Source organism: Bidens hawaiensis, unplaced genomic scaffold, assembly GCF_021521415.1.
Source record: "Bidens hawaiensis isolate Kalapana, Puna unplaced genomic scaffold, B.hawaiensis_p1.1 tig00023240_1, whole genome shotgun sequence".
Lineage (NCBI taxonomy): Eukaryota > Viridiplantae > Streptophyta > Magnoliopsida > Asterales > Asteraceae > Bidens > Bidens hawaiensis.
Window position 1 is genome coordinate 1 of NW_027493650.1, and position 11,755 is coordinate 11,755.

The window sequence follows — 11,755 nt, forward strand, 5'->3', positions numbered from 1 at the left end:
GTGAACAGCGTCTTTCCAAAGTTTAGCGAATGGATTGTGAATGCTCTCACAGTCTCACCTGCTGATGAAGGAACCGATAAGGCAACCGGTTGAAAATGATGCAACTTCCAATGATGAGACATTGAGAGAATCCGTCTCTCCTGAGGGAAATGGTCTCCAGTAAACAAGGTCTTCTAGTCAAGTTTCCTTTCCTGATAAGTTAAAAGATTATGTTGTAGAAGGTAAAGTCAAATACGGTCTAGAAAAAGTAGCAAGTTACTTAAAACTTTCTAGTGATAACTTAGCCTGTGTCTCTGTGTTAACTATTAAATAAGAGTCTAGAACTTAAAACCTATAAAGAAGCAGTGTTAAATGAGAACTGGAGAGCAGCTATGGACAGTGAAATGGAAGCATTGTATAGAAATGGTACTCGGGTTTTGATTTTCAGGTTCGCCCTTTTCCATCCTATCAATAAAAACAGTTATTTTATTACATAATGTGTTTATTCCGCTCGGGCTAAGTTGTAGATTGTGTGCCTAATGGATTTGGAGGCTGACTACATGAACTCGTATGTTTCAGATGCTCGAAAAGAAGACATTATCAGGTCAGCTGCGTATATTTGAAAATAGAGAGATGTTTTGACTTTTGTAGTTAAGCAACTCATTTAGAAAACACGTGTATTATCGTCTGATTTGTTGTAGTCTTGTAGATGATGATCGTGCAATTTGGTGATAGTGATAAGTATAATCACATGTTTCGGACTTTCGGATATCTGTTCATCAGGTTTTGTAAAGTTTTACCTTTTATATTTGGGGATTTTAGCATTAGATGTGTTATGGGTCAATTTTTACTTGTTTTTTCAGGTGACCGCTGTGGACTAATTCAATACTAAAGAGTCGATGGAAAGCTGAGGGAAAACACGTGCATAACAGCCTCAACGGTTACGAGAATTTGAAGACCGGATTGTTCGGGACATTAGTTGTTTAGTTTTATTATATGAGGCAAGGTTGATCATAAGACACAACACACACACACTCGAAAAACACTCTCTGTAAACCTTTGTTGCGATCGACACTTGCTTTCAAGTTGTACTTAACATTTATGATTAATAAAATTCTCTAATGCAGACGACGTTTAGTCGCTCCCCGAGGTTTTATGCCGGAGATCCTTACACTACATGTTACACCACGTTACTGCGACGCTGACAGACTTATTGGAGGAGCAGCCTCAGGTCTTGTACACTTTTTTCAAGCATTTTATCAATCTTATTATGATTTGGTCTTTCGCTCATGATCAAATCAATTTGAGCAAATAGAAAGCAAAGTTAACCCTTCCCTTTGCTATAGAACAAATCACACGCGCATCAATTTTTACTTCACAGTCCACGATAAGACTCGAACACTCAAGCCCTGGGAGAGGAGGCACCATTTAACACAAGAAGATACTATTGAGCCATTTGCCGTATGAGCACTTTCAGTTAATTAGTGGATCGGTTATCAACTATAGCTAATAGGTCAGTTACGGGTTGTTAAAATCAGTTATCCGCTAAATCTTCTCCATTTCATTTCCTTTCTTTCGGCTAATGATCAAGGTTCGGTTTGGTCAACAAAAGTCAAGCCCGGTATATGATCGGTTTCCGTTTGGGTTTTGACCGGTTTTAGCCGGTTTCGGTTCGGTTAACCGGTTTTGGTGAATAAAATTACAAACCAGTTCCGAACCTACAGTTTTAAACGGTTCCAAACCGGTTTCTACACAATCTGTTTCAAACCGGTTCGGTTTTCGTGTCAGTTCGGTTAACCGATTCTTTTTCCCAACATAAAAACATACTTGGTCAATGTTTTACCCGGTTCAAACGATTTGACCTTACAAAACACAAGCGAGAACCGACTGACACTATATATAAGAACTATTGCTAGTTATAAATAAATCCCTTGAGTGGTTTTCTAAGGCAACACCAAAGTACCAAAATACATGCCCATATTCACCACAATTTTAAGGTTTAGCAACAAACACAAAATTACCATACTAACTCACTTACTCCGCAACTTTCTTCTTCTTTTTCTTCTTTTAACCTTCACTTGCATCCTCCATTTCGACATCTTTGCTCTTTTTCTTCTTTTTCTTCTTTTCAGTGTTATCATCATCATCTTCATTGCCTTTGCCATTTACATCGGTTCGTATCGTCTCTTCTTCAAGTGCCCGCTTCTTTTTCTTCTTTTTCTCGGATTTTGAGTCATCTGCAACCACTTCATCTTCTTCAGACTTGCTTTTTGATTTCTTTTTCTTGCTTTTCTTTGACTCGCGTTCTGAAGATTTCTCCACATCCATTTCCGTATCTATTAATAATAAGTAAATGAGTTTAAACAAAATTTACATATAGATGATCAAACAAATTATTAAAACGTGTAAAAAGATTGTTGGCCATACTAACCTTGATTTGAAGCATCTTCCATAGCGGATTTCATCACATCAATGTTTTTACGAGGCGCAACGCCCTTGTCGTAAAAGTCAAGACGCTCCTCAACTTGTTCACGAAGTTTATCTCCAAACGAGGTTGTACTTTTCTCTGTTATCAATATGAAAATGAATATACTTAACATTAAAAGAATACATCACGACAATATATTTATTACAATAATAATACTAAAGAAACTATAGACTTGCCTGAGAAGCAATCGATTCTGGACGCAATGGAGCACTTGTTTGCTAGATAACGAGCCATCCGACCTTTATTTTTAGCAGATGCGCGCCCAATAAAGGATGAATGGAAAATAAGACCATATTTTGGTGTGTTTCCTTTGGTTTTCAAAGCCCTGAAAACAAAACAATCAACATGTAAAATAAAATAATTTAAGAAACTACAGACCAAAACGATCAAGAAAGTAAACAGACCTAAAAAGAGCCTTTTCAGCACCAAGGATTTGAAGTGTAGAAGAAGGGCACTTGGCAAGATTTGTAAGGCTACCAGCATGAGAGATTAAACGAGCACCGACAACTTCACCAATCAATGCAGCCAAATTAGGTGCAATGTCACTCATTTTCGAAACAAGATAATCATAAAGCTTCTTTCTGTATTCAGCAAGATCCATCACTTTCTGTGCAAACATCTTCACATTGATCAAGTCGATTGGTGACAAATCTTGGCCTGCAAAAAAGTAAAAAACTTATGCGTTACGACCAATTGATGACATGTTTAATGGCCAAAACGGATCAGTTTGGAAACCATAAACATACCCATGGAGGCTTTTGCAGCTTCTATTACTTCCTTTGCTTTATCTTCATCGCCGAGTATATCAATTAGGCCTGATAGCTTATCTTCAGATAACTCAGATTTGTCCTCGATGTATTTTGCAAGTTTAGCATACAAATAGTTGTCATTGACAATCTTTACAAGCTCGGGAAAATGCCAAGAGTACCACTCCCTGCTCATATGATTAAACTCCAAATTAACGATAAAATTAAAAGAATTATGAAAATTCTGTAATAGAGCAAACAAACCTGACTCTCATTGAAAAAGAATTGACATCTTTATCGAGGGTATCAAGAAGAAAGATTGCTTGAATGACCATATTATCAACACGGTTGACATTGAACTTGACCTTTGCCCTGCTGTAACTGTGGCCCAGACCAAGTTGTGCTTTCTCCAAATCACCGGGCTATAAAAGGATGAACATTTTCAGCAAAACAGCGTCAACTTTATAAAAAACTTTTACAAATACAAGAATAAAAATGACACCTTTAGATTCTCAATGAACTTCTCGAAATGCAAACGAATACCGCGAATGAGCTCAAGAACAAACTCGTTGCTTTGACATGGGATCTTTGTTTCTTCCTGTATGTGAGATCCAATTTTGGGATCTGCAACACCTAAGCTGAACTTAGGCTTCTTACCTTCCTTGACTTTAGGAAGACTGCGCTCCAAAAAGTTTCTCAATTCATCAGTCATTTGTCCTGAAAAAAGTTCAAGATATTAACATATACACAAATATCATGTACTTCCACAACGGGCGTGCATGGGTTAGTTTTAGACAAAAAAAAAAACAAACCTAAAAATTCAAAATTTTGAGTTTTCTAAAACAGTTTGGTTTTGGTTTTTTCCGGTTTTACCCTTTAAGCTTGTAACTTTTGAAACAAAAATATGGTCCAAAAAGATGAACTTGGGCCTAAATTTTTAAGTAATTATTTTACATTAACACTAGAAATATTTAGGTTATTTATTAAAAAAAATAAACTACTTAACATTCAAACCTGAAAATTAAAATCCATACATTCTGTTCAGTTCGATTTTTTCGACTTTAATCATACGCAAAACCGAAACCAAACCAAAAGTTCAGTTTTTAAGTTTTAACTTCTATAGTTTATAAACAAACAATCAGCAATTTTCAATGTATGTCAACAACATTGAAACAAAAAAGCACAAAATTGAGGCATTTCATATGATAGTCATAATCACAAATAGCCAATAGCGGTACAAGCGAGCCAAGCCGCTCGTGAGCTACTCGAGAAAAGGCTCAATCGAGCTTGAGCTTAAAAATAAGCACTTTTAATATACGAGCCCGAGCTTCACTTATCAAGCTCAAGCCGGCTCACAAGCCTTAACAAGCCCATCATTTAACACACACACACACACACACATAAAGTTATAAGAAAAATAACTAAATAATATGTATTATGTTATATATAATATTAAAATTGAAATACATATATAAAAACAATAATAAACATATAAAAAATAATTAATTAACAAATAGTAAACATGCCTAGCCCGAGCCGAGCTCAAAAACTATTTATAAGCCAAACTCAAGCTTTAACTATAGAGCTCGAAAAAAGCCGAGCTCAGCTGTGTAAATTCAACGAGCTGAAATCGAGCATTAATTGAGCTCGAAACAAGCCAAGCTCACACTCTGTGTAAATTAAACAAGCCGAGCTCGAGCTTAAAAAACTACTACTCATGAGCCGAACTCGAGCTTCAATTATTATTTAACTTATTCACACATCTCAACTTCTAATTACAAACCAAATAGCCAAAACCTACATATATACAATATAATAACAAAGTTAGGTGTGTATATACCTTCGGAGACAGCATTGCACTGATTAAGAGCATCAAGAGCAGAGTCGAAGGGATTAAACGCTATAAGCTTCACTACTTTACCGAACCGATTGAGATCCACCACCGAGTTACGGACAGCCTCCGTGTTCTGACCGATTTCGTCGATGCCGTGAGCCGCAAACAGTCCGTAACCAGAAGCTGACTCGTACAGAAGATACAACGCCATTGATGATGATACAACAACGGCACCTGTCAAGTCAAAATGGGGTTTAGGGTTTTCAGTGCTGCCTTTTATTATTATTATTATTATTATTATTATTATTGAGACATTAGAAGATGTATATTACAGTCATAGTCCTTGTATTATGTTCTTTTAAAAAAAACAACGATTTTCTTGTTGGTAGAGTCGGGTATCTGACCGGTTTTCTGGGTTTTTTCGGGTTTTGGGTAGGGTTTTGACCGGGTATTGGTTGACCAGTTCCAATGGGTTCGGGTCGGTCCTGGGTACAGTTCAGGGGAGAAAACCCAAAGTCTGGTCCGTACCCGTGGGTAGGGCAGGGTCGGGTTCGGTTACGAGTAGGAACCGCTTGGTCGGGTCCGGAACTGGTTTTTTTGTGCACCTCTACTTGTTGGAGAGTCTCGTTGCTTCACTCTGGCCAAACTATGTTATCTTAACCGGGCTCACGCTGGTTTCAGAGTTTGGCTTGGACGTTATAAACCATATTGTCGGCTACTACATGTATTATGTTCTTGCTGTTAAGTTTTGCAACTCGGTTTTGGGTTTGTGATAGTAATACTAATTTTCATTCTTTTAAAGAAAAAGAATTTTACTTGTGTTTTCGGTAAGGGTGCGTCAATGAATGAGACTGAGTGGTTTTAAAAAATTCCAAAACTAGAGTTTCGGTTTTTGGTTTGGTGTTAGCCTAAAACCGACCAAAACCGAACTATGCACAACCTAAGGGGTGTTCTCGATCGGATATTGGTTATTTAGGCTGTTTGGATTGGTTTGTTCGAATTTGAAGATACAACCGATTGCGTGACACCGGTAAACACCCCTTTCTCTAAAATTGGGTTTAGTTCATGGTTTTCGATGTCTCTGTCAACTTGCTTTTACTATGAAGAACCTTGGAAACGTGTGTATTATAGTAATAGTCCTTGTATTATACTTTGAACTTAAAGTTTCACACCTTAAATTGTGGTTTTCTTAGTTTACTTGTCCATGGTTCTAAACCTCATGTCATGTAAGAGCATTCACAGCAACAAACTTTTACAGACCGTTACATTAGCGTTAAATCATATTTTAAACTTTTTTCAAAAACTCTCACATTCTCCCGCAACAAACTTCCATAAACCATCACATTAGTGTTAAATTATATTTCAAACTTTTCTCAAGAGCTCTCACCTACTCCCGCAACAAACTTCCATAAACCATCACATCAACGTTAAATCAGATTCCAAACTTTTCTCAAAAACCCACACTTTCTCCCACAACAACAAACATCCACAAACTGTCACATCATCGCTTACTTCTATAATTAATTTAAATTTAACTATTTTTCATAACATACTTACTTTATATATTTAATATATGTATTAATAGAATCTAATTTTAATAAATGTGATTTACACACTAAATATTTAAAATATTAATATGATTGTACAATAAGGTAGCATAAACATACACAAACCATGGCGAGTTCACCCTCCAAATTAAGATTGGGAACCTAACCAATATGCTTAATCATTCAGTCCCAAATCAGTCCAGGGTCAGGTAATCGACACACACCTTAACTACGAGGATGTCCCAACATGTTTATCCACTTATTTAGAGTTTTAATGACTTTCAAACACGATAATAATTTACTACCACTTAACCAATCTCACAAACTTTCAAATGATAATTCTAAGAATTTCATCCGTATTTTCTGATGACCAATATAAAATATATATATATATATATATATATATATATATATATATATTACATTTTTAAGGCTATAACTATTATATACTTGAATACAAGCATGTCCAGACACTGCTCACGTACCCTATCCATTTTTTCTCCTCCCCACGGACTACGGCCTCTTTCTCTCCACCCTTCTACGGTTTTTGCACTAGCTTCCTACGGGTTGCAACGTCTTTCTATTTATCATCGTCACTTATATGTGGTATCTTCAAATGAACAATCCAAACGCACAAAACATTTTTCACCTCCTCAAATGTCGCATACCAAAAGGCCTTTAGACTAATAGTATCAACATGTGTACATAGTGATATTTCTTATCAAATGATTAAGTGTTCAAGTCTTATAAGTTATAATAGACTGAGATGTTGATATGAGAGTAAAATCAGTAGGTGTGTGAGTCGTTTTGAAAAGAACAAACATTCCAACGTCTAAACACCCGCAACTCTTTATTTGATCAGAATCAAATGTCCTCTTAACCCCTCATAGGTCTCTTATATACTCATTTAAACTTTTATATACTTAATTCACTTACCTTTGGTTTAATTACTTTCAAACACAGTATTTTACTACTATTTAACCAGGCTCATAAACTTAAAAATGACAAATTATTGTAATTCTGTCTATATATTGTGATGACCTATATTAAAACATCATTACAAATTTTAAGTCTATAACTATTATATACTTTAATCCAATATTTTCATCTAATTTTAATTAATTAATTAAACATTAAATCAACTTTAATACAAAAATATTGAACCTCATCCAAAATCACTTGTTCCAAATAAACAAATTCATATCACCAAATAAAAACCCAAGAGCATAAATCCATATTTATTCAATTCTAATAACAAACAAAAACACAACCCCTAATCAATAACATTTCACTTATTAATTACCCTTCTCCTTTTCAAGCATGGCTCGAACCCTCATCGGCAACCCATACAACTTAATGAACCCAGCCGCATCAGCTTGATCATATATCTGCCCGCTCTCAAATGACGAAATATCCTCCCTGTACAAACTATACGGGCTCTTTCGACTAGCCACAATAACCGAACCCTTGAACAGCTTCAGCATAACCGAACCAGTGGTGGTTTTTGTAATATTCTCCATGAACGCATCCATGGACTCACGAAGCGGGTCGAACCATCGACCTGCGTAGACTAGTTCAGCGTACTTGAGGGCCATGATGTCTTTGAACTGGATGGCTTCTCGGTCCAGGTTAGTGACTCGAGCTCACGGCAGGCGGCGGCTAAGATGGTCCCACCAGGGGTCTCGTAGACCCCACGGCTTTTCATCCCGACTAGACGGTTTTCCACCATGTCGATTCGGCCGATACCGTGGCGGCCCCGATGTCGTTGAGCTCGGTTAAGAGAGACGCGGGAGAGAGTTCTTTCCCGTTTATGGAAACCGGGATACCCGAAACGATACCGATTTCAATGTACCTGATTGAAATGTTTTATGTTTAATAATTTGCACATACTTAACATTCATCAACAAAAGCGTGAAAATGTATATACGACTTACTCGGGCTTGTCGGGTGCATCTTCTGGGTCAACGGACATCATGTACATATCCTTCTTAGGCTCATTTGCAGGGTCTTCCAAGATATCTCCCTTCAAGAAACACACCAAAAATTTTTTTTAAAAAAGTTATAATAATAATAACAATAAACACCTCTGTAGGTTGGTAACTGGCCAAAACAGCTTCAGTCCGAAATGGGCCATTTTTTTAGCACATGGCAACATATGCCAGACCGGGTCGGTCCCACAAACACCTTTGTCCAACTCTCAAGTTATTTTAATACAAATAACTAATGTGTTAAAAGGGGTAATGTATGAAACTGAAAACCCTGATCACCAGCCGAAAAAATCGAGATAACTTAACCCAAACAAAAACCAATGGATTGGTTTTATATTTACGTAAAAAACACATTTTGGGTTTGGCTTCGGTTTTGCATGCAATTAAACTGAACCTAATTCATGAATTTGACTTTTTAATTTTGAATGTTAAGCAATTAATCATTAAGTAACAAAGATTTAGGCCTAAGTTCATTATTTTGGGCTAATTTTTCGCCCAACAAATTTCAGTCCAAATGATAAAACCGAAAAAAACCAAAACAAAAGAAAACAAAAAACAGTTTTCAAAAACTCAAAACTGAATGTTCGGTTTTTGGTTTGGTTTGAAAACAAAAACCTACCCATTCCCACCCACGCACATCCCTTTGTTTAATATGATTACAAAACCGATATTATTACAATAATAGCCTTCAGTTACTTTCAACCCCTTCGACTCGTTTTCCAAATAATTACTGATCTTTTTAAAACATACCTAGCCTTCAGTTACTTTCAACCTGTTCGACTCATTTTCCAAATAATTACTGATCTTTTTAAAACATACCTCGTGACTAAGGTGCCACAAATTCCTGTCTCTGCTATAGATAGATTTTTTTGTGACCGAAACGGGAACGTTGTGTTTCTTGGCATATTCAATAGCATCTTCCCTCCCTGTTATATCCCATTCCCTCCAAGGAGCCACAACTTGAAGATCAGGATTAAGTGAAAAAAACATGAGCTCAAATCGAACCTGTATTAAAAAGAGAAAATAAACTTAATTACATTATGTTTTATAAATGATAAATCCAGCTGAAAAATTGTGGAAAACAGAATAATAAAGCATGCCTGGTCATTTCCCTTTCCTGTGCATCCATGAGCAACGGCATCTGCTCCAACTTCTTTCGCCACATCCACCATTGCCTGTCAGTATTATAAATGATCAACATTAGTGGGCTGGTTAACAGGCCGGTAATCGAATATGTACTTTAAATTCACCTTTGCAATAACGGGCCGGGCCATTGAGGTACCCAACAAGTACTTTCTTTCATATACTGCACCAGCTCTCAAACAAGGGTAAACATAATCCTTCACAAATTCTTCTGTCAAATCTTTAACAACCAATTGGCAGGCGCCACTCGCCTTAGCCTTCGCTTCTAAACCTTCCAATTCCGTGACCCCCTAACGAAAAAAGGTTAATATTTAAATCATTCATACAAAGATCAAAGAATCGCAAAAGCACTAAGGAACTTACTTGACCAACATCTGCAGTAAAGCAAACAACCTCACAACCATAATTCTCCCTATAACATAAAAGGTAAAGTAAATACATCAACGTATAAGATAATAATTAATTGATTTTTTGGTATTTTGTACAGCAAGTATTGTACCTTAACCAAGGAACAATAACCGAAGTATCCAATCCACCACTATAAGCTAAAACAACTTTGTTCAATTTGCCACGAAGACCACTTCCATTGGTACCAATTGATGCATTTGTTTCCTTATCACTGGCCAACACTGCTTGAATCGCTGCCAATCGACCACATTTCTTATATTAGATACCACATATATAACATAAGGTTTTCCTATGACCACAAGTTGGTGTACACATTTACACACATTCATAAGCCCTATGTTAACACAATCAGTCAATAACACATGATACTGTAATAAGAAACAATTGATATAAAAAAGTAGGGGTGAACAATAACCGAATCGTTAAGCAAAACCGACAAAACTGAAATGAAATTAACCGAAAACCAAATTAACTAAAAATCGGTTATCGGCTTTATTGTACCCTCAGCTAACCAAAATTATACGAAACGAACAAAACCATTTATATTTTCATATACTTTGGCCTTTTATACCTCCATGTCATTAACTTATACCTCCATTTCATGTATTTATACCTCCCTTTTATGTATCTATAGTTTTATATACCTAGTATTTATACTAGGGATGAGATTTTTGTCCCGAATACCCATACTTGTACCTGTACCCCTATCTATACCGATTTAGCCTATTCGGTACGAGCATCGGTACTCGTTATTGTTTTTCGGTACCAACGTAGTGATGTACCTCCAGTTCAAGTATTTCTAAGCACATATTTTATACCAAGTTTGGTTTCGGTTTATAACTGAAATTAACCAAACCAAAAACCAACCCAATTAACCAAACCGACTGTTTAATAAAACAAAATAACCGATGACTTCAGTTTTGTTTTCGGTTGAGGCTAACAACCAAACCAAACCGTGGAACCGTGCACATCCCTACAAATAAATACTTTCATATCCAAATCAAACTAGATATGTTCAACCAAACCGTTTTCGGTTATTAACCGAACCAAAAATAAACCGAACAGATTAACCAAACACCGATTGTTTAATAAAACAAATTAACTGGCGACTAATAACTGAACCGAAAAGTAGTCAAATTAATAAACCTAAATGTACCTTGCGATTTAGACGCCTGCGAAAGCAGCTTCCTACCGCTACGATCACCAAACACAACTCCACCAAATTCACTTGATTTAGCTCCTCCTAATTTACATTCTACCATAAACCGAGCTACACAATCACAATATATATAATATAACCGTTAATAATAATAATAATAATAATAATAATAACAATAATAACAATTAGGAATGATATAAACGCAGTGGTGGCGAATAATTAGGGAAATGAATAGGCGATTGATTAAATACAAGTGGTGTGTGTGTGCATGCAGAAGAATAAAATGATATGATAAAAATGCATTATTATTATTATTATTACCTGGATTTTGAGCGTGAATTAGAGGCTTTGGTGAAGATGAAGCGAGATGTAAATGAGCCATTATTAATATTATCTGAGTGTTAATGGCGGCTGTGTTCTGTTTCTGTAACTATACTATCGTTCACAGAGTGTTATCGTGCAG

At 36.2% G+C, this 11,755-nt stretch overlaps 1 protein-coding gene and 1 pseudogene across 2 annotated transcripts; both read right to left on the reverse strand.

Annotated features, from left to right (window-relative positions):
* Positions 1-1,867: 1,867 nt before the first annotated feature.
* LOC143567225 (nucleolar protein 56-like) lies at positions 1,868-5,295 on the reverse strand. Its single transcript, XM_077053693.1, has 8 exons — positions 5,054-5,295; positions 3,716-3,930; positions 3,478-3,635; positions 3,214-3,401; positions 2,872-3,124; positions 2,644-2,792; positions 2,411-2,545; positions 1,868-2,315 (listed from the first exon to the last, which is right to left on the reverse strand). The coding sequence occupies exons 1-8, from the start codon at positions 5,256-5,258 to the stop codon at positions 2,047-2,049; spliced, it is 1,572 nt and encodes a 523-aa protein (XP_076909808.1). The 5' UTR covers positions 5,259-5,295; the 3' UTR covers positions 1,868-2,046.
* A 2,457-nt stretch (positions 5,296-7,752) lies between these two features.
* Positions 7,753-11,755, reverse strand: LOC143567226 (argininosuccinate synthase, chloroplastic-like; annotated as a pseudogene). The gene is made up of 9 exons (XR_013141376.1): positions 11,614-11,755; positions 11,290-11,403; positions 10,225-10,366; positions 10,089-10,137; positions 9,833-10,015; positions 9,683-9,757; positions 9,402-9,587; positions 8,529-8,617; positions 7,753-8,446 (listed from the first exon to the last, which is right to left on the reverse strand). The product of XR_013141376.1 is annotated as an argininosuccinate synthase, chloroplastic-like (transcript).

Excerpts from the sequence above, each read along its gene's own strand:
- LOC143567225 (XM_077053693.1), bottom strand. The coding sequence starts at position 5,258 with ATGGCGTTGTATCTTCTGTACGAGTCAGCTTCTGGTTACGGACTGTTT. Across the intron at positions 3,931-5,053 it reads GTGCAATGCTGTCTCCGAAG|GACAAATGACTGATGAATTG; the intron begins GTATATACACAC and ends AACTTTTTTCAG. Across the intron at positions 2,316-2,410 it reads GGAAGATGCTTCAAATCAAG|ATACGGAAATGGATGTGGAG; the intron begins GTTAGTATGGCC and ends TATTATTAATAG.